This window comes from Hyperoodon ampullatus, assembly GCF_949752795.1.
Source record: "Hyperoodon ampullatus genome assembly, chromosome: 1".
NCBI classification, from domain to species: Eukaryota; Metazoa; Chordata; class Mammalia; order Artiodactyla; family Ziphiidae; genus Hyperoodon; species Hyperoodon ampullatus.
The window spans coordinates 179599177-179626738 of NC_136914.1; the positions used below are offsets into that span (position 1 = coordinate 179599177).

Below are 27562 nucleotides of genomic sequence, written 5' to 3' on the forward strand. Positions count from 1 at the left end.
TGCCCCGGGTGGGGATGAGCACACACTGCCTGGGCCACATGGTCGCACTGCACTTGCATCCACACGGAGAGTGCGGTGGTAAATACAGAGGCACCATGAGAGCCCCTCACCTCTTCTTCCAAACTCCAGAAGAGAGGAAGGCGGAACAGGTCACGGCAGGATCCAAAAACACAAATCCTTGCATTAAGCACCTTCCACGTCTGGCTCATATGCCCAGGGCTCTCAAGTCCATGGCCCTGTGGAGGTCTTTGGTCCACTCTCTCGGTCAACCCTTCACCACCTTAGAAAGACCCCAGACCTTGTGATGGCTCCCCGGAGCCATGGACTTTGGGGAAGAGGGAGTTACTCCAGCTAAAATCTCAGTGTCTTCTGTGTTTCCCTATCAACCAAGAACATATTTCTAGTGTTTGCCGCCTGCTGGAGCGTGTTTCCTCTCCCCGCACCCCCCCCCAACATATAAGATTATAGACTGGATTTGGTACCTTGGCAAATCACACATGTACCCAGCCTACCCTAGAGATTCTAATAACCCCCCTCCGCAAAACATGTGCCCCCTGATTAGATGATACCAAGATGTTCTGGGGTGGCACTGATACTCAGGTGGCAGATACAGCCCATTTCTGCCCTACAGTCCTTACGCCTGGCTAAGTAAAGAAGGTGTAACTAGTTTCAAATGCTGAGTGGCAAGCGTATCCCATGCACAAACTTCTGAGCACTTTTCACAAACCCAACTGGGAGAAATTTCCAAGCGTCAAATGAAAGTTTTCTTGGGTGCTATATTCCTAGTAGAGATGCAGATGCCGGGCTACCAAAAGACAGTCTCCACAGTGCTTCACTGTTACCCCCAAACATCCAGGGAGAAAACCACCTCTCACAACAGGTGCACAGCTCCACATCCTCCTCCCAGGCCCAAGAGGAGCTAACCCTGATTGCACCTATGTCAAGAGAGTGGCAGAATAACTAACCATACACACTGTACTTCTCATCTTGGAAGGAATGGAACAGGTGGGCAAGTGATGCTCCTACCCTTTTGCCCCTCCCTGCTCAGCTGGGAATCCAGCATGTTCTGGTTGACCTAAGCCTCAGCATTCAGAAGATGAACTGGGACAGTTCCCAGTTATTTCCATATTATTGACTTTCTACACGGAAGAACTTAAAACAGGTTCAGAATGATGACTCCCTGCAGGAAGGCTCTACCCCCAGTCCTGCCAGATGAAATCATGCCCCACAAAACAGTCATCACAGAAGCCTAAGAGACAGGACTCTCCTTACTCCCTAAGCATGCAACTTTTAAATATTAGAGGCACCCAGTGAGCTCATATGTCCTGTCTGCTGACAATGGCCATAACTGCCTGCTAATGTGCTTAGAGGCACTGCCCAGTTGACTGGTTTCAATTTCAGCAAATGACAGAGTTCTGGTTATTAAAGTTGGTGAGCAAGAGCACTCAGTCAGAGCTGAGGCATGTCGTTGACCATGACAGGCCAAGTGTGCAAGTGAGACTCCCTCCTGGAGGGAGCTTGGGAGGCAAGCACTGACCTGCAGCATTTGGAGGTAGCCTTCCTGGGGGTCGCAGAGCAGGGAAGAGATGCGGTGGTTGTTCCTCATGCATTTCTGGCTGTCCTTTGCAGATGGGAAGATCTGCCGGACCACGGTCATCCTGCCAAGGGCACTGTGGACCAGATCCAGGATCTCTGGGTCACTGATTTCCTGGGAAGATAACCAGAAATGTTTACCATTGACTCGTGAACTCATGATCTCTGCAAAGGATTCACCAGTAGTTGTCTAGGTCTACAGCCTAAATAGCTGATGCCAAAGGGGTTATGAGTTTGGGCCCAAGGTCAAAGAATTCATTTGTTGCTTATTTACAAATAATACTTGCTTACCCTAAAATGCAAACAGGATTACTCAACACCTTCCCTGAAGGACAGGAAAAGGTATCTGCAGCTAAACCACCAATGCACTGGCTTCCACGGAGTCAAACTCAAAAAGAACCAGTGCTGTCAAATGTCACAACAGGCACTAGCTGGAATTAAAGGCTAAATTTCCTGTTGGGAGTCATCTACCTGATTTAGACAAGGAAAACTGGTTTTCTCTGGCACAGCTGACCAAAATGCAATGAGTTTCCCCTAATTCTTTAATAATTAGATTTTTTTAAAGATGTGCATACAAATTTAAAAAATATGTCCACTCATTCACTGCACAAAATCTACCCAACAGCTCCTCTGTGATTTGTTCTGTGTTGAGCACTGGGCATGTAGCAGTGAATGAGTCAGGCTTAATCCCATCTGATAAAACTCAAGGTCTCATCATAGGATGAAATATGCTGAGTGATGTCATATGGAAATGGAAATCTAGGGGCAAAGGAAACCCATCGTGCTTCCACATGAGACCATTTGCTAAGCTCTTTACACACATTTTCTCAGTTGGTACTCACAACAACCCTAGGAATTCTATGAGGAAGATCCTATTATTATCCTATTGAAAATGAGCACGCTCACGCATAGAAATAGCAAAGGGAGCATGCTAAGGGGAGCTCTTTCCAGGATGAGGCCTGTGTGAGGAATTAGTGCTGAAGCTGAACCTGAAGGATGACCTTGTTTGGCAAAGTGCTTGCAGGTAGGGGGGGAGGGGGAAGGGCAGTGCAGAGCTGAGTTGTTGGCCGTGCTCCTGAAGATGTGGGCAACAGGTGGCACCCTGTGGTACCCTATTCCGGTACAGGCAGCGGGGTGCCCCTCCAACCTAGGGAGGGGGCAGGGGGGAGGGATGGTCAAAGGCAGCGTGAGATCTGTGTCCTGGGCCAGATGTGGGTGTGGGGTTCAGTAAATCTCGCTAAATCATCCTCTCTAGAGACAATGAGAAGCCCTTGAAAGACTTTATGCACCAACACGCCACAATCAGATTTACATTTTAAAAAATCTCTGGCTGCTGTATGGAGCGAGGATTAGAGAGGAACAAAACAGCTCCATGTCTGAGATCAACACAGGAACTACAAGAAATGGACATTTACCAAGGGTTTTGGTGGTGGGAGAGAGTCAGGTTAAGAAAGCCCTGGTTCTAAGAAGTGACTCCATCAGTGTTGGTTGCAAGTCAAGATTTTAACTGTGAATAACTGTGTTTTAAAATTGGTCTTAAGTCTTCCTCCTTGCAGGTGACAGTCTAGAGTTGAGACAATGAGATGGTATAAATGGACCTAATGAGGTTAGAAATGAATGATCAGGAGTTTCAAAATCACTTAAACAAGAACATAACATGTTTAAGGGTATAAGAGTAAACAAAGTATTTCAGGAATGTCCTAGGTACTCAATATGAATGTGTAGACTGGTCAGTTGTAGCCATATGCTAGATCTGGGAGAAAGGAAGAAATTAAGAATTGCATCCTTTTAGAATGATCAGTGGTTCCCAAGTATGCAGAACTGCAGGCATTTCAAAAGAATTAAAGTGCTATTACCTATTGAATCTGGGTTTAAGCCACTTAAACTTTGTATTTCAGACAAGAGTCTGTTTAAGGGACAATGATCTTGTTGGATTGGGACCAACGGACAATCAATGGTGAGGAAATCGCAGAATGTTCATATAGGACCACCAAGTGAGACGGGCTCAGGAGCCAGTTGGGCTTCAGGAAACGAAGCAGAGAATGTAGCTGAGCCTGGACGTTTGTGCTCTGCTCTTAGCTGTCCTGCTAATGGAGGCCTTGCCTCAAGCATAGGATAGGAGGATGAGAAAAATCATATTCTGACCTAATAGTAAGTAGAACTATAAGAAAGAGCAATGAGTGGAGTGGTCAGCTTTACTTGGAGAAGGAATATAGAGGCCTTTGCGGTGGGGGAGAGGGTTTTTTGTGTTTTTTTTTTACCTAGAAAAATCATGAGGTCATGAAGAATGTAATTTGAATTATGCATACGGGGGTTTATCAAAGCCAGCACACCTTGGAAAGGAAATGGATATGTTACAAACCTTTTGTTTTTCTCGCTCACTCTTCATAGCAGAGGTCACCATAGAAGTTCTTTTATTAAACCTCTCCTGCACCCTCAACTTCCCGATGGGAGAGTCAGTGGCACTGAACCCTCCCTACTGCGCCCCAAGAAGAGCCCTGGAAATTGTAGGGGACCTGGCGATGGGGGAACACAGTACCTTTCTAATAGGTGTAACCCTCACCTTCCCTGGCCACATGCAGCAGCCCCTGGTGTGAGTAGCTAAAGAAGCCAGGGCAGCCAGGACCTAATCAAGGGGGCTGGGTCCCTGTCCCAAGTAGCCCTGATCTCCAGACTATTCCTTTTCAATTCTGCCTACCCAGGACAGAGATGAGAACTTGGTACAGCTTCTTCCAACCCATTAGCTGCTATAAGCCTTCCTCAGAGTATGGATCAGCTGGATTTCTGCAGACCTCCCATCTCCCGTGGCCCAGTTCTCACCCACTCACTCGGGGTCGAAGCACATAATCTTGTCTGCCAAAGTATTCCTACCCACCTCCCCACACTTCTGGGCCTATCCTTAGTATCTAGTACAGAGATAGCTGCAATCACATTCTAAGAATCCATGGAAGCAACTCCCCTGGATTGCTTGGAGGCAAGAAAAAGGGTCACTTCTTCTCCTAGGAATGTATCCTTCCCTTGGAGACTTCCAAGCCTGCATCATCAATCAGTTCCGGCAGCTTCATGCCAGGCCCTCTTCTGTCCTGTTGGCCCTACCATGTCCCTTCAGTACCACTGGGCTGCACACAGGTATCTGCTCCCACTCTGCTTGCTACTGTCAGGCAGGCACTGCCTCTAGGCTGCACACCAGGTCAGCCTCTGGACCACTGTGAACAGGACCAAACTCCAGGCCTTCCTAAGGGTGCAGAGGGCAATGCAAGCAGCCTATTGACACAACCCACATGGAGAACAAACTTCCCCTCTGCCCCAGTTGAACATTCCTTCCAGACAGTGCTGCTGATGAGCAGAAGAAACAAGACAATGTGTATATACTGTGTGATCTCCACTGACCTCACCAAAGTCATCAAGGCAGCAATGAAACAGTAATACATCATACCCAGAAGCTGACTGAAGTGCTGAAGGGCACAGGCTCAAAATAAATCTTGCTTATTTGATTACTTTTTAAGTTTGCCTTGTGAAATATATCTTAATGCACAAACATTACATAAAGTATGGATAATAAAATGATTTCAGTGTACCTCCCATCAAAAAATAACCTGCATCTTGGTTGGATGCCTCCTCCCCAAATGCTTACTGTTTCCTCCTCACCAGGAGCTGCCTTTGTCTTGCTATAACTTACGTATGTAACCTAAAAAATATATATCTTAGTCTTGTACGTTTTGTTCACCTTTGTGTAAGCTAAACAGTCTGCATGCCTCTTACAACTGTGTTTTAACACAGTGGTTCTCAAACTTTGTTGTGTATCAGGATCACCTGGGGAATTGGCAAAATTACAGAGGTACAGTCCAGTTCCATTTCCACAAGGAAGGCTTCTGTGTCTCCACTGGCTCTCCAGACAATTCCAGTACTCACCAACGTCTAAAACCCACTGGGTTTAACATTAAGTTTTTGTGATCTATTCATGGTGATGGATGCAGCTCTGGTTTATTCATGTTCACAGCTGTACTATTGTACTGTGTGATTCTGCCACAATGTATTCACCCTATTGTGATTACTATTTGAATGTTTTTGCTTCTTTGCTATTAGGAACAAAGCTTCTATGTACATTTTTCCTGCCTGTGTGTCTTGGTGCACACTTTTAAGAATTTCTCTATATACCTAGAATTAGAATTCCTCCATGGGAGAATATGTACATGTTCAAGTTTACTAGGTAATACCAAATTTCCAAAGTGATTTGTATCCACTTATAACTGTGTGTGGTGAAGAGAGTTCCTGTTGTTCTGCATCGTTCCCTGCTCCTAATATCCTATGACTTCCTAATATTTGCCAATCTGGTGAGAATGAACTGGTACATCACCGGACTTTAATTTCCACTTCCCTAATTCTTAGTAGAGTTAAATATCTTTCATACATTCATGAATCATTTGTGTTTCCTTTCTTGTATCTGTGTTTTTGTCCAATTTCCTGGGTTGGATATCTTGCATATTGATTTGTGGGACTTTTTTTTTTTAGTTCTGGATATTAAGCTTTTGTCACATGCTGCAAATATCTTCTCCAGCTTCCAGAATGTTAGGTAGAACTAGCCTATAAATTCATCTAAACTGGTGTTTTCTTTTTTTTTTTTTTTTTTGCGGTACCCGGGCCTCTCACTGCTGTGGCCTCTCCCGTTGCGGAGCACAGGCTCCGGACGCGCAGGCTCAGCGGCCATGGCTCACGGGCCCAGCCGCTCCGCGGCATGTGGGATCTTCCCGGACCGGGGCACGAGCCCGTGTCCCCTGCATCGGCAGGCGGACTCCCAACCACTGCACCACCAGGGAAGCCCTAAACTGGTGTTTTCTTTGTAGAAAGATTTTTATTACTAATTAAATTTCCTTATTTTGATAGGAATGTTGCTTGTTTTGTCTTCCTTGCCCTAAGTCACTTATCTCTAAAAATTCAGCCATGTTGTCCAAATTTTCCAATTAATGGCCTAAGTTGTTCACAATGTCACTCTACTTCTTCTATTCTCTCCAGTGCATCTAAAGTTGTGTGCCATCATCCATTTCTAATCATCTGTATTTGTGTCTTCTCTCTTACTTTGATCCTAGAAGTTTGTGTATTTTATGAATTCTCTTTAAAAAGTAAGTTTTGGCTTAACTGATACTCTTTTATGTGTTGGTTTTCTATTTCATTTATGTCTACTCATCTTTATTACTGTTATTTTTCTATTTTCTTTGGATTTATTAAGTGGTTATTTTTCAAACATTTATTCATGTGACGCTTAGGAAAGCTTTGGCTTTCCTAATGAAGTATTTAAGACTATATATCTACACCCAAACATTGCTTTGGTTGTGTCCCAGAAGTTATCACATATATTAATTGTATCATTATTTCTAAAATTCCTTTTTGATTTATTTTCGACCCATGAGTAGTTTACTAGAGATTTTTTTCCCAAAATTTTCCAAACATGAGGTCTTTTTTTTTTAGTAATCTTCATATTGATTTAACTTTAAATGCATTGTAACCCAAGAATGTGGACCATGTGATACAAATCCTTTAAAATGTATTGAGCCTCATTTCGTGACAGTTTGCATGAATGTTTCATGCATGTTCACTGTCCAATTGTTGTTGATTTCAATGGTCTGTTTTTAGGTCCATTAGATGAGGAATTTTTCTATTTCTCTTTGTATTCAGTCTATATTTTCAAAATCCATATTGTCTTTTATTAATTACATGTAAGTTTAGAATTACAACCCCTTGCTCAACGGAACCTTTTATCATTATTTAGATATCCTTTGTATTTCTAGCAATGCACCTTGCCTTATAGTCTACCGTTATTAACATATCTACACCAGTTTTATTTTGGTTAGAAGCTGCCTGCTTTTTTCTCATTACTTTGCTGTCAGTCTTCCTCTGTCTCACATTTTAGGTGGGACTCCTGTAAGCAAAATATACTCGATTTTTTATATCCATCCTAGACATTTGAGTAGAAATCTTAATCCATTTATATTGGATTATGACTACATACATATATGGATTAATTTTATCATATTATTTACATATTTTACCATTTCTTTTTTCTTCCTTCTTTTTAGCTTCCTCTTGGAATGATTTTTTCCTATTTTCATTTTCTTACCCTCTTTTAGAAGTTATATTATCCATTATTATCTCATTGGATATCACAGATATTTTAATATGCGTAAAAGTATAAAATTAATCAATATTTTTTACTCTCTTCTTCAATCTTTATCTCTAATCACCATCGTTTCAACTAATGTGATAATGATATCTAGTATTTTAATTCTATCTTTCTTTGTGCCCTCTTACACACATAATTTCCATTGTTTTATAGAGTTAACATTTATCTACTTAACCAATATTTATCAATATATTTGTTAAACATTCTTCTGTGGACCTCAAACCTTACATCTGAGATCATTTTTCTCCCCCTGAAGTATATCATTTAGGATTTCCTTTAATGTGGGTTTGCTGGTGATAAACTTAGTTTCTGTTTATTGGAAAATATCTTTTGTTTAGCTCATTCTTAACATAGAAAATTCTAAGTTGAATGCTATTTTTCATAGCACAGCGAAGATAATATTACACTGTATTCTTGCTTCTATTTTTGTCCAGTGTATTATTTTCCTATGGTTGCAATAACATATTAACACAAACTTAGTGGCCTGGAACAAAAGCATTTTATTCTGTCACAGTTCCACAGGCCAGAAGTCCAAAAATCAGTCTCACTGGGCTGATATCAGAATGTTGGCAAGGATATACTCCTTCCAGAGGCTCTAGGGGAGAATCTGTTCCTTGCCTCTTACAGTTTCTCGTGGTTGCCAGCACTTCTTTGCTTGTAGCCACATCACTCCAATCTCTTCCTCCCTGGTCACATTGACTTCTCTTCTTCTGTATAGTTAAATATCCCTTTGCCTCCCTCTTAAAAGGACACCTGGGGTTGTATTTAGGGTACACTTGGATAACCCAAGGTAATCTCCCCATTTCAAGACTGTTAACTTAATCATGTTACAAAATCTCTTCTGCCATATAAGGTGACACTCACAGTTTCCAGGGACTAGGCCCTGGATATCTTTGTGGACCATTATTCAGGCCACAACCTCCAGTTATTAGGAATCAGTTTAACTGTCATTCCTTTGAAGATGACCTGTGTTTTCTCTCTGGATGCTCTTCAGACATTTTATAGTCTCTGATGTTCTGCAATCAGACTATGGGTGTGGATTTCTTATTTTTATTCTGCTCCTGATCCTTGGGCTTCCTAGATCTGGGGTTTAGTTTCTTTCAATAATTCTAGAGAGGTCTAAACCATAATATCCTTTAATGTTACTTTTCCCTGTCATCTCCTATTTCCTTCTGGAAATCCAACCAACAGTATGTTAGATCTTATTCTATCTTTTATGGTTATTAACCTCTCTTTCATATTTTCCACCTCTTTGTTTCTCTGGGCTACATCCCAAATAATCTCTTCGTATTTTCCACTTCACTAATTCTTTCTCTGTATGTGTCCACTTTGATTTTTTTTTTTTTAGCTTCAATTATTAGGCTTTTAATTTCCTGAAGCTCTGTTTCTTTTTAAATTCTGCTTCTTTTCAAAATGTGTTTTTATTCCTTGCTCATATTTTCTCTTTACTTTTGAAACATATCTAAGCATACTTATTTCATATTCTATGTCAGATAATTCTAATATCTAAAGTCACTTCAGATCTGATGAAGCTGTCCCCCTTTTTTTTTCCTCCTGGGATTTCACTCATGATGGCTTTTCTTTCTCTCTCACCCTCCCTCCTTCCGTTTTTCTTTCCTTCCTTCCTTCCTTCCTTCCTTCCTTCCTTCCTTCCTTCCTTCCTTCCTTCCTTCCTTCCTTCCTTCTTCCCTCCCTCCCTCCCTCCCTCCCTCCCTTTCTTTCTCACATGCAATCTTATTCTCCTAGAACTTCCTTAGGAATTCTCTGAAGTTTGACGCAATTGCCATTACTTCGGAAAATATTTATGCTTGCTTCTATCACCTAGCTAGGATCACTCCCAATCTATAACCACATAACTTAACATGAGATTTTCCTTTGTGCTTTGTTAGGCACCACAGGTGGTATGAGTTGGATCACAAGCCTGCATGAGAGTTATCACTTCTCAAGAAAATATCCCTCCTCTAGGCAACGCCAAGTCAAGGCAGGAAATTTCCCTTCCTATTCCCTTCTGCACAGTGGGTTTGTTTCTCACCAACCCTTATAGTGAGGATGTAAGTCTCCAGCTTTATGTGGAAATCTCTCATTTGCTTGGTCCTTACACTGGACCTCATGTGTTCTATGTCCCACACAGCCAGAAGAACAAAAGCTCAAGGTCTCCACAGCGTGACCAATAGATTTAAGGCAAAACCTAATTTGAAGCTCAACTATTTCCCAGAGTTTCCGTTTTCACTTTATATTTGGCTCTTGTGGACATTATTCTTGACTGTTCAGTGACCTATTTTAAACTATTTTTAAAATACATTACTTCCACCTTTTTTAGTTCTTTTCCTTTTGGGAGTGTCACTCAAGCTAATTATTCTTCTGTAAAGACATACTACTCAACCTTGTATATAGAATTTTAATTCTTTAAGGCATGACCCTGCCTTTTTCTTGGAATAACTATCCATCTCCCAAATCCCTCTCTATGTGTCTTGGCTGTGTGATTGACTAAACCTCAGTTCTTATGCTACAATTTACATTTGCTTCATTTGCCTGCCTTCTCCAAAGTTCACTGTCATTAATATTAAAAGGAGGCCTAGTTCTGAGGGGCCCAACAGAAGCATGTGCAACCTTTTCCATTTGGTTAAATCCCAGTTGTATTCTTGAATCATCTCACTATTATAGGTGGAAGAAGGTAAATATTTGGCAGGTTCCACCTTATTTTCTGTTGCTCCAGAAATATCCCCCATGAATTTCTGTTACCTTCCTCTCCTGCAATCTAGAAGGCTCCACTATAAATCCTCTCTCAATACTGCTCACTCAAGAGATTATCTTTGTGAGAGATGATGCTGTCTTGGACTAAAGTGGTTCCAAATGGATCATCTTTAAAGATGGTAAAGTGTAGGAAATGGAGCACATATTGATTGTGGAATTAAAACAGAGAGATAGCAAACTACTGCTGGAACTAGCTTCTTTTTCAGTAGAAGAATTATATGCAGTTTGGTAACAAAAATATTGTAACAACTAAAACAAGTAGAGAAGAAAACAGGGATGACGTTCCCAGTAACATTACATCCTTCTCGCCAGTCATCAGGGGGGAAAAAAGACTCTTTTGTGTCTTGTAGCACACCTAAAGAAAGATTTCTATGAAAACAATAAAATGTGAGACTTGCATCATGCACTGAATAATAAAAATATTTACTGTCTCTAAATTTGTACTGAGAATACACACTGAAGCTTAGGTGATCTTTATTTTACCTCAACTAAATTATTAGGAAACCTCTACAAATCTCCACTTACAAAGAGCTAAAACTGAAGAAAAATTAGAAAAATTCTAAAGAAAATCCAATCCTCACAACCTCCCAGACAGGACACACTTAATTCACTGATCAAAACCAAAATTGTCCTTAAAGAGCACAGAAAGGAACAGAATGGGATCCGATAGTCACCATTCAGAGGTAACATGTGTCTTCAGCCAGTGTCTCTGGCTGGCTTCGGGGGGGCCCACCTTTCCGCCTAAACGTAAAGTATACAAGTACGTGTGCATTTTCCTGTGGAGAAAAGCCCATAGGTTTCCAAAGAAGCCTTTGACTCCAAAAAGGTGATGAACAACTGATATGGAAGCTAGTAAGGGTTTTTAAAGTCTTCCTTGATGCCAACTGTGAGAATATAAACGATGATGGCAACACTGACAGAATAATTTGGAGACAGAGGAGTTTCAGTATCTGTCAGACTTAGCTGTTTCTTCCTCACTTCCATTCAGGCCTCTGATGTAAAATCAACAACGAAGACAACAAAAATAGAATCCAAGAAGCAATGGAATTTGTATGGTGAGCTACTATGCAGGAATAAAAAAGACTGAATAAATCTACAGTACTACGTTATTACCTGTACAGCTGTAGATAACAGAGCTAAGGAAAACAGAAAAAGAAAGGAAGACGATGAAGAGCAAGTTACAGAATGATAGATCAAACAGTAGAAATGTATGTAATAGGACAATACAAATGTAACTGTGAAGGACACGCACTGACCTCAGAAGAGCGGTTGCCACTGGGCAACAAACAGATCTGCTGCCTTCCTGACCGTCTCGCCCCTCTTCTTCTGTGATGGCACAGCTCTCATGTGAACAGGTGCCCTGCCCTCCACCATGGGATTCCAAGTCGGGGTGACCCCCTGTGCCCAGAACCAGAGGTACATCCTGCTTGGTCTGAGCCAACCTGCGTGGTCCTACTACTTTCAGCAGTTTTAGGGAGGGTACATGACTCCATTTCTGATGGTTGAGATGTGAGGGGGGTTCTCTTTGAGGGATTATGAGGTTTGCTCAGTATTAAGAAGCCCTGGAAGAGACAGCAACTTTCTGCCTCTGGAGGTTTGAATCACAGGGAGATTCCATGTGAGGGCAGGCCCAGCACACTAAGGACCACAGACCAAACAGGGGTCCTGAGGGTATCACTCAGCCTCTGAATCATTCTTCCCTGTAACCATATGACATATCTCTGAGCCTTCTCTAAGGTGAGATAATAAAATCTCGGTCCACTTAAGGAAATTAGATTCAGATTTTTCTGTAATTTATAGTCAACATCAATCTGTCTGGTACAGAATTTAATGGGACCTGTAAGTGGGTACAGAACAGACTCCAAGGTAAGTGGGTATAGAACAGACTCCAAATCTATCTGAAATGGTCAATTTCTTAAAAATTAAGATCTCAAATAATACAAAATTTGAATGGTGGACATGTAGGTGTTTGTTATATCGTGCTCTGTATCTTTTAAACTTCTTAAAAATATTTTATTTAAAACAGAGGGAGAATCACTACAGAAGTCTCACTTCGAGTCTGAATAGCGAAGAGGATAAATTTTTATAATGAGGAGAAATCTTCGAAATAGCAATCAAAATGATAAGGATCTCCTTTTTCTAAATATACATCTTGGCAAACGAGATGCGAACCTCATACCCAAATAAGTTTTTGTCTGATCTTTAAGACTTCAGTAAAATTTCTGAACCTTCTGATATCAGGGGAAGCTATTACTAAATATTTATTTAGAGTTCTAAACTTGCATAGGGCTGTGCAATCACATTATTAGTCATTTCCTTTTATTCCTTAGAAAGACCTAGATCTATCAAACATCTGTGATACCAGCATTATTCCATCTCTGGAAAAATAATAAAGTTTATTTTCCTCAGAAAAAAGATGGTGTCAGTAATTTAAAGTTGATGATTGTAGAGAAACTTCACAGACAAGGCTGGCTTGAGAGAAGTTGAGAAAATAGGAGGAGGATTCAATAAAGCTGTGATGAAAGAATTACTCCCAGGGAAGTCAACAGGCTTTTCAGAATGCCTGCTGTATTCGGGTCCCTATGGAGCGCTTAAGGAAAGGCAAGTTAAGGCTCCAAGGAGACAAAGATATCCTGGTGAGGAAGAGAGGGCAAGAAGAAGCTGCCAAAGCTTGTGCTGGTTCCACTTCCAGGACAGAAGGCAGAGAAGAAGGGCACTTTCTGAGAGGTTGTTTTGATCAGAGACATATCGTGTCTCATTATTTGTCCGCTAAGAACTCAAGGGGGCATGCATGAGTCTCCCTATTTTACATAGTATATACAAAATTGCCATAGAGGATCCCCTTTGCTCCTCCAAGTGTGGCCCATGGACCAAAAGAATCAGCATCACTGCCAGCTTGTTAGAAATGCAGACTCTCAGACTCCTCCCAGACCTGTCTAACCAGAATCTGCATTTTGACACCAGCCCCAGGTGATTCATAGGCATGTTATGTTTGAGAAGCTCTGGTCTAAGATACTATACAGTGAAGTGAAGAGGCTGTAGGATCTGGAATCAGATGGGTTTGGGTTCCGTCCATGGCTTCTCCTCTTCCTGGCTTTGTAACTTGGACAAGGCACTTAATTTCTTTGAGTGTCATCAGTACATGGGATAACAGTACTTCTCAGGGTTTTTGACTTAATTCAGTGACTTTAATCCAATGGGATCCAACACTCCTAGCACAAAGTTTTGCAGCAAGTACCGCTTATCCTTCTAACTCAAAAACTAAAGCTCTTTCTACAACCTTAGAAGGCCAACAGAAGACCCGCATCAGCCTGGCCTCCAAGCAAGCCAGAGCAGCCCTTTTCCTGCCCTTTCTGTCACCCCATCGCTCCTGCAGCCTCTTCTTCACCCCTAAAGGAGCCCATAGCTGACCACCCCAATTTGCTTTGAGTTCTTTCCTGCTCTGCATCTCCAAGAGACCCCAGCATATACTTGGCTCCCTGGACTCAGCCACTCCATCATTTTCTTTAAAATGGCCCACTGACTGAAAATTTGTATGGCTTCTTTTATTTTTATAAATGGCACAAACAGTTTCTGATCACAAGCCCACACTCTTCCTGCCCCTTTATACTCGGGTTGACGAGGGGTACAGGTGGCAGGGCTCTCCCCCACCCCGCCTCCTCCATTACAGCCCATTCCCATGAATGGTCCAGTCAGACCAGCCAGCAATAAGCAGCTGAACTTGTTCCCTAAAGACCTGCAGCTGCCTGTGGCCAGAGGGCTGGACGGATGTCCCCTCAGGCTCTCTGTGAAGTTCTGGGAAACCCTCCCCAGGCCTGCTCGTTTACCAAGAGAATCTTCCGTCTTGCCTGAGAAGGTTAAATTTGCCCAGAGCTTTGCACGTTTAGTGGCTCTTTTATTCTATTTCATTTAATTGAGTTTTTGTTTCATCACATTTTATTCTATTTTATTTGGCCATGAGTACAAGGTGAATATCTGCCCTCCAATAAGCCAGGGGACACACACATGTCCCCAGCGTTTACTGGGGACAGTCCCTAAAGCTCCTCTGATTGGCTGGTTTTTTACGGATGACAGCTTGAGTGGGCTATCGGTGAGAGTCATCCACCCTTTCTCTCCTCTTCTTTCCTTCCTGTCTCTGATTTTCACTTTCTCCTCTGCTATTTCCAGTGTCTCCTCTGTCTCTCCCTCTTCATCCTCCCCCGCTCTTTTCCCTCCATCTTCTTCAGCCTTCCTGCTTCCTCCAACCTTGCAAGTTCTGAATTCTTACAACCCCATGTCACCCACCTCTACTCATACAGTTTCCCTTAATTCCAGTGAACTTAGAACATCTAAGGTAAGTCAAAACAATTCCCAGAAGTGGTTCAGCGTTTGCTAACCTTACCCTCTCTTTTTCAGATGTGATATTCTTGAAATATGCTCTAAGTTGGACCTGAAATGTATATTTCTGTAGGTCTGGACCTGGGCATTAAAAGCACTAAAATAACTGTAGGGACAGGCTAAAAATAGTTGGGTCTGCCATTTGGAGAGCAGGAGAAATCAAAGTCTGCCCAGTTCAATAACTCGGGGCAGAGTCTGAGTAGAAGGTTTCCATGTAACAGGACTCTTCAGTCACAGGCAGAGAAGTGGCCCTTCATGCAATCCTATGCCTCCAGCAGAGCAGCACAGAATTCACTCCGGAAAGGGGGTCTCAAGAGCCACATAAAGAAACTCCATTTATTCAGATCCTCTGATCCTTTGTTGTGTACCCACAACTCTGATCCAGATCTGGGGCACTATGAATTCTCAGTGTTCCCTGCACTGGAGGAAACTGCAGGTGTTTGTCTATCACTGCATCTTTGCTGGAGCTGGAACCAGAACTTGCTCCTCCAGGACAGGGCATAGATCTCTCATATTCTGCTGCCTTCCTAGTGCTGAGCACCAAGCCTAGCAAATACTTATGAAGGAAGGAAGGAAAGGAATGAGGGAGGAAGAAGAGAGAAGAAAAGAGGGAGGGAAGAAGAGAGAGAAAGGGAGGGATGGAGGGAAGGAGTTCTTCAGAATTCCACACACACAAAAAATGAGGACCTCAAAAATTTTAACTTTTAAAGCTCTGACCTAAGTAACTATCTCTATAACACAAAGCCAATGCTTTCATTCTGTTGTTAAACTTTTAAAAGCTGGTTGAGGCTTCAATTTGCAGCTTACTCCCCAGGCAGATATTCAAAAAGAAAAAAAAATAAATATAATAGCGGCTGATCTTTCACAGCATTCATTTGCTAGCTTGCTACAAACCACTTTAATTATTCTGTTTGCAATATCTATTTGTTCACCTCAGAAGAATATTTAAATCTACTTTTATTTGTGTACAACTATCCCTACCAATAGGAAATGAGACCTTATGTTTCATATTAACACCTCGTGGTTTTTTTTAACCCCAAGGAGCTGACAGAAAATTATAATTTTTAATTGCATTTATAATTTAAAATTCAGAAATATTACCAGAAACAAATTCCAAAGATGATTTTAAAATAAAATTGCATGGCACAGAGCCCTGGAATGGATGGCTCTGAAGTTTATAGGCCTGTATTTAACATATCAAAGCCCTTACATCTATACTGGATCCAACTGCATAGACCCAGGTGTAAAAATCTGAGAATATAAATTCAGAAGACTAGAGATATACAGCATGGTAGTTAAGTGTGTAGATGCTGACCTTGATGGGTTAATACAGGTTGAACTTACTTCTCACCTTAAATAACTAAAAAACAAACAAAACATATGAAACAATAGTTCTCAGACGTGGAACAACAGGCATAGCTGAACAGTGATACTCAAGAAAAAAGAAATAAATGAAATAATCCTGAGTTTATTGCTCCAACAGACTTTCCAGCTTGCCACAGAGGAAGGGGAAACCTAGGCAGAACCTGATGGTCTCCATGAGTGGAAGAGAGAGTTTGGGGTTTGAGAAGGCCAAGGAAGCAGAATTCCAGAGAAGAGAGAGCTACACAGAAAAAGTCCTCTAGAAATGTGTAGAAAGTTCCCTTTGAGTCTTGAGCTGAGTACTGATTAGCATATGTGCATGAGGAAACTACCAGGGAAAGGACCACCTGAACGGATGGGGTTTAACAGTCCTCAAAAATGGGTCAAATGGCAACAGACTAAGGACTGGTTTTGTCCTGCTTAACAAAGCTTCAAAGCAAGTCTTAAAAAATCAAAATGTTCCAAAGTAACTTAACTGAGTCCCAGGGGGGAAAAGAAGTATTTAAAGGAATAAAAAGGATTCAAGCAACAAACCATGTAAAATTTACAAAGTCTGGTATCTACTCAAAAATTACTAGGCATGAAAAGAAACAGGAACATACAACCCATAATGAGGAGAAAAATCAGTCAATAGAAACAGACCCAGAAATAATACAGATGGTAGAATTAGTAGAACAGGACATTAAAACAGAAATTGTAAATATTATAAATACACACCATATGTTCCAGAAGACAGAGGAAAATTTGTGCATGATAGGGAGAAAAATAAAAGACACAAACTGAATTTCTACAAATAAAAAAGCAGTGTCTGAGATAAAAAGTACTCTAGATGAAATCAACAGGACATTAGAACTGTAGAAGAAAAATAAATGAACTTGAAAGTGTGGAAACAAAAAGCCTCTAAAATGAATCATAGGAAGAAAAAAAAAAAAAGACTGGAAAGAATCAACAGAGCACTAATAATGAGCAGCGGAACAACTTCAAGTAACTTAATATACACGTCATTTAAGTCCATGAAGAAGAGAGAAATGGGGGGACAGAAAAAAATATAAGAAATAATTCAAAATATGTTTTGAATTAAAATATATTTAAAGAAGATATGATATCAATTCTACAAAACCCTTTCAAAAAAATTGAAGATAAGTAAACACACCCCATCCAGGAGGCTGGTGGTACCCTGATAACAAAACCAGACAAAAGATTTACAAGACAAGAAAACTACACACTAACATCCCTTGTGAACAAGATACAAAACTTCTTTAAACTATCTTAGCTACTACTTTAGCTAAAATACTTCAGCTAACTTTAAATCCAACAATTCAAAAAAAAAAAACCCCAAAAGCATCAAGATCAAGTGAGGTTTATTCTAGTCCTGTGAGGTTGGTTTCACATTTGAAAAGGAATCTCCTTAGTTCTCTGTATTCACAGAATTTTAAAAAAGAAAAAGAAAAGAAAAAGAATGTGATTATTTCAATAGATGCACAAAAAGCATTTGACAAAATCCAACTTCCAATTATTTTTAAAACCCTCAGGAATAAAAGTAAAACTTCTTTAACTTAATCAAGGGTATCTATGATCAACATGCATCTAACATCATAATTAATGGTGAAAAGATGAATATTTTCCCCTAAGGTCAGGAAAAAGACAAAGATATCCACTCTTATTAAGTCTATTCAGTATTGTACTGGAGGTTCTAGCCAGTACAACAGAGCAAGAAAAAGAAATAAAGGAGACCCAGATTGGAAAGGGAGAAGTATAAGCTGTCTTTATTCACAGATGGCGTGATTGTTTATATAGAAAATCTCAGGAAATCTACAAAAGAATGCCACTAGAACTAAGTGAGTTCAGAAAGGTTGTGGGATACAAGGTTAGTATTCAGAAATCAATTGTATTTTCTGCATGATAGCAACAAACAATTGCAAATTTAAATTGAAAAAGCAGTATCATCTACAACTGTATCAAAATATTAGATTAGATATGTAAGGATGAATTTAACAACAAGATTTTGTAAACTTAACACTTCAAAACATTGCTAAAAATAACTCAGAAGGATATAATAAATTTTTTAAAATATACCTTGTTCATGGATCAGAAGACTTAATATTGTGAGGATCTTAACTGTCCCTCAAAGTATCTTTAGATTCAACACAATTGAAATTAAGATTCTGTATGTCTTTTTCTAGAAACTGGCAAGTTAATTCTAAAATGTATGTGGACAACCTCTAGGTCCATCCATGTTGCTACAAATGGCATTATTTCATTCTTTTCTATGGCTGAGTAATACTGTCATACTAAGTAAAGTAAGTCAGACAGAGAAAGACAAATATATGATACCACTTATATGTGGAATCTAAAAAAAGGGTACAAATGAACTAATCCACAAAGCAGAAATAAAGTTACAGATGTAGAAAACAAACTTATGGTTACCAGGTAAAGAGGAGGGAGGGATAAATTGGGAGGTTTGGATTGACATATATACACTACTAAACATAAAACAGATAACTAATAAGGACCTACTGTATAGCACAGGGAACTCTACCCAGTCCTCTGTAATGGCCTATATGGGAAAAAGAAACTGAAAAAGAGTGGATATATGTATATGTATAACTGATTCATTTTGCTGTACACCTGAAACTAACACAACATTGGAAATCAACTATACGCCAATAAAAATTTTTTAGAAATAAAATAAAATGTGTGTGGAAATGCAGGCCAGAACTAGGCTGAGATATATGCACACACTTGAGAGTGAGTTCCTCCTTGAATTTTGTGCCTCATTTGCCTCACCCTAGTCCCAGCCCTGTGAAAATGTGGAGGATCTAAAAGGGTGCAAGCACATTTTTCAAAAAGAAAAAGGTGGAGAACTTATTCCACTTGATTTCAGGATTAACTATAAAGCTGCAGTATGAAGACAGGGTAGCAATGGTGTGAAGATGAACATAAAGGCCAATTGAACAGAATAAAGAGTCCAGGAGAAGACCCAAATTCTGAAGGCCAATTGATTTTCAGCAAAGGATTCAAAGGGGAAAGGATACTATTTCCAACAAATGGTGCAGAAGCAATTAAATATCCATGGGTAAAAATAAAATAAAATAAAATAATTGAACTCAACCCTTACCTCACACCATATACTAACATTAACCATCAATATACACAACAGTATAAATGAATCTCAAAATCACTGGGCCACGTGAAATAAGCTGGAAAAAAAAAGAATAATCTGTATTTTATTAATCCATTGATATAAAATTCTGGAAAATGCAAAGTAATCTATAGTGACAAAACAGATTAGAGGTTGCCTGAGATCAGGTGGAGAGAGAAATTTACTACAGAGGGGCATGAAGAAACTCTTATGGGTAATATAAATGTGCATTATCATGACTGTGGTGATAGTTTTACAAGTAAATATGTCAAAACTCGAAATTGTAACTCATCAAATTATGCAGTATTTTTAATGTCAATTATACTTCAAAAATTTTTCAAAATAATAAGAGTATGAGCAAGTGAGCTAGAATGCCTGGGTTCAAAGCCAGAGCACCCTACATAAACTACCAGTCACCTCACTCACACCCTAAAATATCCATCTCCCTTTCCCGGCTTTAAATGCTTGCCAGGAGCTTGCTCTTGGGCTAGTCATTTGCCCTCTTTGTACATCAGTTTGGTCAGCAGTATCTGTCAGCCCCACCTTCAAAATCTGAGCACGTCTCACCTCCTATGCTCATATCACCCCAGACCAAGCCACCATCATCTCTAATTAAAGGCCTTAATTTTTAAACTTTTTTTCACCCCCCCCCCTCCAGTGTATTTTCAACACAGAAGTCAGGGTGGGCCTTCTAAAGCATAATTCAGATCACATGACTCGTCAGCTCAAAATGTCCCAATGGCTCCTCAGCTCACTCAGAGTAAAATCCAAAGTCCTTGTAGCAAGAGATGCAGCAGAATCTCTTCACACCCACCCTCACATATGGCCACCTTCTACTCCAAGTCACTGGAGTAGATGACTGTCCATAATTTCATGTCCTGTTGTCACCACACTTTCCGGTCCTAGTTGCTGTGACTGCTTCTCACCTGGGGTATGCACCCCTCCCAGGGCTGTGTCATGTGAGCTGAGATACAAAAATCTAATGGATGATAGAGCCCTTCTTCCTGAAGCCAATATTTGGGGGAGGAAATGGCATTTTATATTAAACTGACCCATTAGGCTAAACTGGAATTTCCCTTGGAGGCACCAAGCTTTAATGATATGAAATTCCACAGTGAAGTGCCTGGTGCATATGCAGATGGGCCAAGGGAAATGACTGAGAATCAATTTCTTAACTCCAAACATTTTCACCCACAAGGAAGATATAAAAAGTCCAGAAGAGTCAAAATTGAAGGAAAGAGGATTTAGTGAGGAACACTTCTTTGAGGGGAAGAGAGAATTTGGATATGCTTCCACTGTGTGTAAGAGGAAGGAGGGTGCCCACCCTTTCCCTGAAAGTCTTCTTGGAGGGGTTTCACAGGAGGGTCATCAAAGACACCCACAGAATAGAGCCAGAGCCTTGAACAAGCAGGATTTTTTCGGTTTAATCATAAAAGCTACTTAATGTTGTTTTTCCATTGGCCTTTTGACCCTGATCATTCCCTTCTATTGGATGAAAATTAGGCAAAGTTTCATGACTTTTCAGTTCATTAAACAAGGTTAATAGAAAATTCTATTTAAGTTGCAAAACCATGTTTTGATGCAGATACTTAAATAATCTAATCCAATAGAATAACTGGAATATTTACTTGCTTTGGTGCAGAAATTTTGACCCTTAAAAGGCATAAATCAATAATGTATCTCCCATTAAGGTAGGGCTGGGCTGGCTCAAAAGCAGTACTATGTGGAAATAACACAGGCTTTGAAATGAGATCAACTTGAGCTCAAAATTCCAGCTTGTCTTTATACCTTAGACCTTTTCAGAGCCTCGATTTTATTATCTGTACTCTGGTCTTAACAATGTATTTCTTAGAGGGTTGTTGTAAAGATCCAGTCATATAACAAAAGACAAACATTTGCACAAAGGACGGAAGCAACCAAGTCACAAAATTAGAAACAGGCGTGACCAACCAATAAATGTTCAAAGTGTTTGACTTGACGAATAAGCAAGGAAATGCAAATTAAAACAAGGCATATTTTCATCCAAAATATTGGTAAAAATGAAAAAACAATATATATTTGTTTATGTAGGTTATATTCACGTTCACAAGACATAATAAGGGTGGGATGAGACAGGCACTCTGAAAAAAGGAGCTCAGCTCTTTGGGAGCTCCCATACCCTGAAGCAATATTTTTACTATCATAAGAAATCAGAGAGACATCCGCAGATCTAGGTATAATGATGTTGATCACAGTATTATTTGCAATAGCATTAACTAACCTACGTTTCCAAAAACGGTGAAGATTTACATAAATTATGATTCCTCCAAGTGACAGACTACTGCAAGCCTATTAAATATTATCCCAAATGCTATTTACTGAGCTGATAAAATGTTAATGATATATTATTAATTTAAAACAGTAGGACATAACACTGAACCAAACAGGAAAACCTCAATTTGGCAAAATAAGCTACATATATAAGGCTGTTAGAAAAGCTAATTTTATTGATTTTGTACATTGATTTTTTTGGGTATTTTGTTTTACTATTGTAGAAGAATCAGAAAGAATTAGAACAATTTTTCTGCACTTTCCTTCTACCCCTGTACCCCCTCTCCGCCATGCACCACACATACCCACACAGAGGTCAGCAATACCTTATGCTCTAGGAAGTTTGTGCTGTTCTTCCTCCCGAGATATTTTCTTTCAGTACAGGTGAACTGACAATAATGGCTGGCTGGAAAGCCCTCTGTGGCTCGGAGAGTGGAGGTGGTCAAAGTAGCCTTAGCCAGGAAGCTTCCAGTAGATATAGAGGTGACAGAAGAAAGGCTTGTGGTCTACCCATCCCTGATCCACATTAGTCGCAGGGTGAGATATCAGAGAGAAATGGCTGGTGGCCATTTAGGAAGGCTCGGTCCCAAGCATGGGGTGTCTCAGGCTCAGAAAAAAAATCACCATCCCTAAGCAAGTGAACTGGGACTTCCAAGTTCTCCGAGTGTCCACGGAGATCTTTCTATGATTGACCTTGACAGTGTAAAACCCAGGGACCTTTACACAACTTCCTGAGGACAAGGAGGAAGCTATCCTTTTATAATGGCTTCAAATTTCTTGCAATCTCTTTAAATGGGATTTCATGGGCAGATGTCATTTGTTTTGTCTATAAAGCATCCAAAGCAGGGCCTGGCACACAGTAGGTACTCAACAATGCGAGTCTCCTTGCTTCTGAGGACAAACCACCTGGCTCACTGTTTTTGCAATGCCCCACAGCAAACAAGCAGAGATCTGAGGGTAGGGAGGAGGTTGTTTAGAACTCCTTGGCCTCACAAGGTGGGATCCTCAGCAATTCTTGACCAGGAGGCCAACTCTACACCTGGCCAGGAGTACTGCCAGACACGATGGAGGCAGCATCTGGTCCTCAGTCTCTCATTGCCATGGTAACTGACAAGCCAGTCTCCAAGGCTGCAGGAAACTACGTCACAGCTCTGATCACTGACAATTAAAGGGTTCCCTCCCCTTTCTGAAACTGCACAATACTCACTTTGGATTCTTCAACCAGCTCTAAGACACAGGCTGCCTCAGTGCACGTACCCTCTGGTTTGAGACAGCGGTAAAAAGAACCAAAGCTGAGTCTACTGTCTCTATGAGCCCTCACACATAATTTAAGACACCTCACAAGAAGCTCTGGTGGCTTGAATTTTCTCCTGCCTCCATTTCTGCTTTCATGTTCCAGTTTTGAAAGGACTCTCCCTGGGAGCTCCTACAGGAGCTGCACATGAAAGCAGCAGCCCTGTCTTTGCATATGTGTGTGTGTGTGTGTGTGTGTGTGTGTGTGTGTACACACACGCTTGCTTCTCACTTCTCTGTGTGATGCCTGATGATTATCCAGCCTGGCAAAGGAGGTGTAATAACAGGGTAGAAGGCACAGATTATAGGGTCTTTCTGGCACAAGCAACGAGTTCATCTGAATCCACCAGAATCCATTTGTGGGAAGAGAGATGGATAGGAATGCAGAAAGGTAGAGACGCTAACCTTTAGTTTTCAGATATATTTAATGCAAGTGGTAATTAAAGCCATTTTTATAACTCCCTAAGTGTCAGCACTCCCTTTCCCAAGCATTCTTCTGTCAAAACTCTGCAAAATAACAATATACTTGTTAGAAACAATTGACTCACGTCTAAAACATGGAGTCTGATTCCACAGCAATGGGGTCTGGTTGAGCCATTCTGTCTGCAGGGAGTTAACTTGCTTGCAAATTGCAGAGGATCTGGAGTGGCTCCTAGAATCATTGCCTAGCTGTAGTTTAGTAATCCAGGCACACATTTCCTACCCAGGATAATATAAGCTCTCTGAGGGTGAGGAGCATATCTCTCTAATTCTCATAAGCACCCACAGTGCCTCATAGGTGTTTGGTACATGGATGCTAAATGAATGATAGATGGTCAAGAGTTACAGATCCAGGAAGGGAAATGGGACACAGAGGAAGAAGTTCAGGACTACTGAAGAATCACAGCCTGAGTTCTCTAGGGTATTGGAAGAAGGAAAGTTTATGGAAGGAATCAATAGGTACTGCAAAGTAGGGAGAGGGTAATTTGATCTGAGTCTTAAAGGATGCATAGGAGTTTGAAAGACAGAGATAGGGAGAACTAGAGCCCCAGCAAGCTAAAACACAGTTATAAATGCTGCAATTCAAGTTCATCCAGGAGATGAATTAAGCTATGTCACCAACCCCCTGCACTCCTCATAATGACATGCACTGACCTGTTATCAAGTCCTTAAATCTGGATGCTTCCTTGATTAAGTTCCAAAAACAAACTTGCCCATAGAACATTAGTTGATTGTTAATAAGAAGAGCTATCGGGCTTCCCTGGTGGCGCAGTGGTTGAGAGTCCGCCTGCCGATGCAGGGGTCACGGGTTTGTGCCCCGGTCCGGGAAGTTCCCACATGCCGAGGAGCGGCTGGGCCCGTGGGCTGTGGCCGCTGGGCCTGCACGTCTGGAGCCTGTGCTCCACGACGGAAGAGGCCACAGCAGTGAGAGGCCCACGTACTGCAAAAAAAAAAAAAAAAGAAGAGCTATCTTTTAAGAGTTCCTGCTCTATGCCAGACCCTGTGAAGGGTCATTTCTGGTGAGTTATCTCATTTAGTCTTCATAAATTTCCCATGAGGTGTTTATCACAAACCCTACTGAGTACATGAGGAGAATAAAGTTCAAGGAAGGAAGCAAAACAATTTGCCCAAAGTCAAACAAGTGGTCAGCACTGGAGTCAAATCCTATCCATGGTGTGTTCCCAAAGGCTGATCTAAAACACAATGGTACCTCGCTGCTTTCTCAACACTGTTCTCCAAAGGCACTATCTGTGTAGCCCCAAGTACCCCCACATGGGGCTTTGAAAAGGGCTGAAGAATGATATTACACAACAAAAATTTCTTCATCTACCTATAACCATAAGTGTTAACTCTCATAGATTCCTTTTGGGCTGAGAAAGGAAAATAGATACATTCTGATTAACAAACGGAAGTACATTTCTAGTAAACATGGTTTGTTCCTTTCAGATACTACTCATGTGACATGGATTATATTTGCGTGGGCTTTTCCAGGATTCTTTCACCTTTTCCATAGGAAATTTTATTTTATTTTTTAAATTTATTTTAATGAAAAAAATTTTTTTTAGCTAAATTGGGTCTTCGTTGCTGCGTGTGGGCTTTCTCTAGTTGCGGAGAGAGGGGGCTACTCTTCGTTGTGGTGCGCGGGCTTCCCACTGCAGTGGCTTCTCTTGTTGCGGAGCAGGGGTTCTAGGCGCACGGGTTTCAGTAGTCGTGGCATGCAGGCTCAGTAGCTGTGGCTCACGGGCTCTACAGTGCAGGCTCAGTAGTTGTGGTGCACAGGTGCTCTGCGGCATGTGGGATCTTCCCGGACCAGGGCTCGAACCCGCGTCCCCTGCATTGGCAGGCAGATTCTTAACCACCACCAGGGAAGTCCCATAGGAAACTTTAAAAATAAGTAGCTGATATGGAAAATAACATAAAGGGAAGAAATTTAATAATAAATAATAAAAATTTTATAATAAGCCTTTCCACACAAGATTACATTTACTTCCAGATTATTTTTAAAAAGTCAAATATTGCTGGAATTCAGTCATGTATTTAGCATTCAATTAGTGCTGAGTGTGAAGAGGAAAGGTGAGAGAGGGGCAGTGTGGCATAGGGAATATATTTATTTTCTTTATATAAATTTATTTATCTATTTATTTATGTTTTTATTTTTGGCTGCTTTGGGTCTTCGTTGCTGCTCACGGGCTTTCTCTAGTTGCAGTGAGGGGGAGCTACTCTTTGTTGCAGTGGCTTCTCTTGTTGCGGAGGACGGGTTCTAGGCATGTGGGCTTCACTAGTTGTGGCTCGCGGGCTCTGGAGCACAGACTCAGTAGTTGTGGCACATGGGCTTAGTTGCTCTGTGGCATGTGGTATCTTCCCAGACCAGGGCTTGAACCTGTGTCCCCTGCATTGGCAGGCGGATTTTTTTTTTTTTTTTTTTGCGGTATGCGGGCCTCTCACTGTTGTGGCCTCTCCCATTGCGGAGCACAGGCTCCGGACGCGCAGGCTCAGCGGCCATGGCTCACAGGCCCAGCCGCTCCGCGGCATGTGGGATCCTCCCAGACCGGGGCACGAACCCGCATCCCCTACATCGGCAGGCGGACTCCCAACCACTGCGCCACCAGGGAAGCCCGGCAGGCGGATTCTTTTTCTTTTAATTATTTGGTTTTTGTTTTAATTTTTGAATTTCATTTTATTTACTTTTTATACAGCACGTTATTATTAGTCATCAGTTTTACACACATCAGCGTATACATGTCAGTCCCAATCGCCCAGTTCATCACACCAGCAACCCCAACCCCCACGGCATTCCCCACTTGGTGTCCATACGTTTGTTCTCTACATCTGTGTCTCAACTTCTGCCCTGCAAACCAGTTCATTTGTACCATTTTTTTAGGTTCCACGTATACGCGTTAATATACGATATTTACTTTTCTCTTTCTGACTTACATCACTCTGTGTGACAGTCTCTAGATCCATCCACGTCTCAACAAATGACCCAATTTCGTTCCTTTGTATGGCTGAGTAATATTCTATTGTATATATATACCACTTCTTCTTTATCCATTTGTCTGTCGATGGGAATTTAGGTTGTTTCCATGACCTGGCTATAGTAAACAGTGCTGAAATGAACACTGCAGTGCATGTGTCTTTTTTTTTTTTTTTTTTTTTTTTTTGCGGTACGCAGGCCTCTCACTACTGTGGCCTCTCCCGTTGCAGACCACAGGCTCCAGACACGTAGGCTCAGCGGCCATGGCTCACGGGCCCAGCCACTCCGCAGCATGTGGGATCTTCCCGGACCGGGGCACGAACCCGTGTCCCCTGCATCGGCAGGCGGACTCTCAACCACTGCGCCACCAGGGAACCCCGCATGTGTCTTTTTGAATTATGGTTTTCTCAGGGTGTATGCCCAGTAGTGGGACTGCTGGATCATATGGTAATTCTATTTTTAGTTTTTTAAGGAAGCTCCATACTGTTCTCCATAGTGGCTGTATCAATTTACATTCCCACCAACAGTGCAAGAGAGTTCCCTTTTCACCACACCCACTCCAGCATTTGTTGTTTGTAGATTTTCTGATGATGCCCATTCTAACTGGTGTGAGGAGATACCTCATTGTAGTTTTGATTTGTATTTCTCTAATGATTAATGATGTTGAGCAGCTTTTCATGTGCTTCTTGGCCATCTGTATGTCTTCTTTGGAGAAATGTCTATTTAGGTCTTCTGCCCATTTTTGGATTGGGTTGTTTTTTTAATATTGAGCTGCACGAGCTGTTTATATATTTTGGAGATTAATCCTTTGTCTGTTGATTCATTTGCAAATATTTTCTCCTATTCTGAGGGTTGTTTTTCGTCTTATTTATGGTTTCCTTTGCTGTGCAAAAGCTTTGAAGTTTCATTAGGTCCCATTTGTTTATTTTTGTTTTTATTTCCATTACTCTAGGAGGTGGATCAAAAAAGATCTTGCTGTGATTTATATCAAAGAGTGTTCTCCCTATGTTATCCTCTAAGAGTTTTAGTGTCCAGTCTTACATTTAGGTCTTGAATCCATTTTGAGTTTATTTTTGTGTATGGTGTTAGGGAGTGTCCT

The 27562-nt window shown here is 41.1% G+C and overlaps 1 protein-coding gene across 1 annotated transcript in view; it reads right to left on the reverse strand.

The window, feature by feature from the left end:
• Positions 1-27562, reverse strand: part of GRID1 (glutamate ionotropic receptor delta type subunit 1) — a gene marked incomplete at both ends in the record, with an annotated part of 680272 nt that overhangs the window by 220531 nt on the left and 432179 nt on the right. The window contains one exon of the mRNA XM_079706722.1: positions 1538-1708. Coding sequence (XP_079562848.1) covers positions 1538-1708 — 171 coding nt within the window. The remainder of the gene's footprint in view (positions 1-1537; positions 1709-27562) is intronic.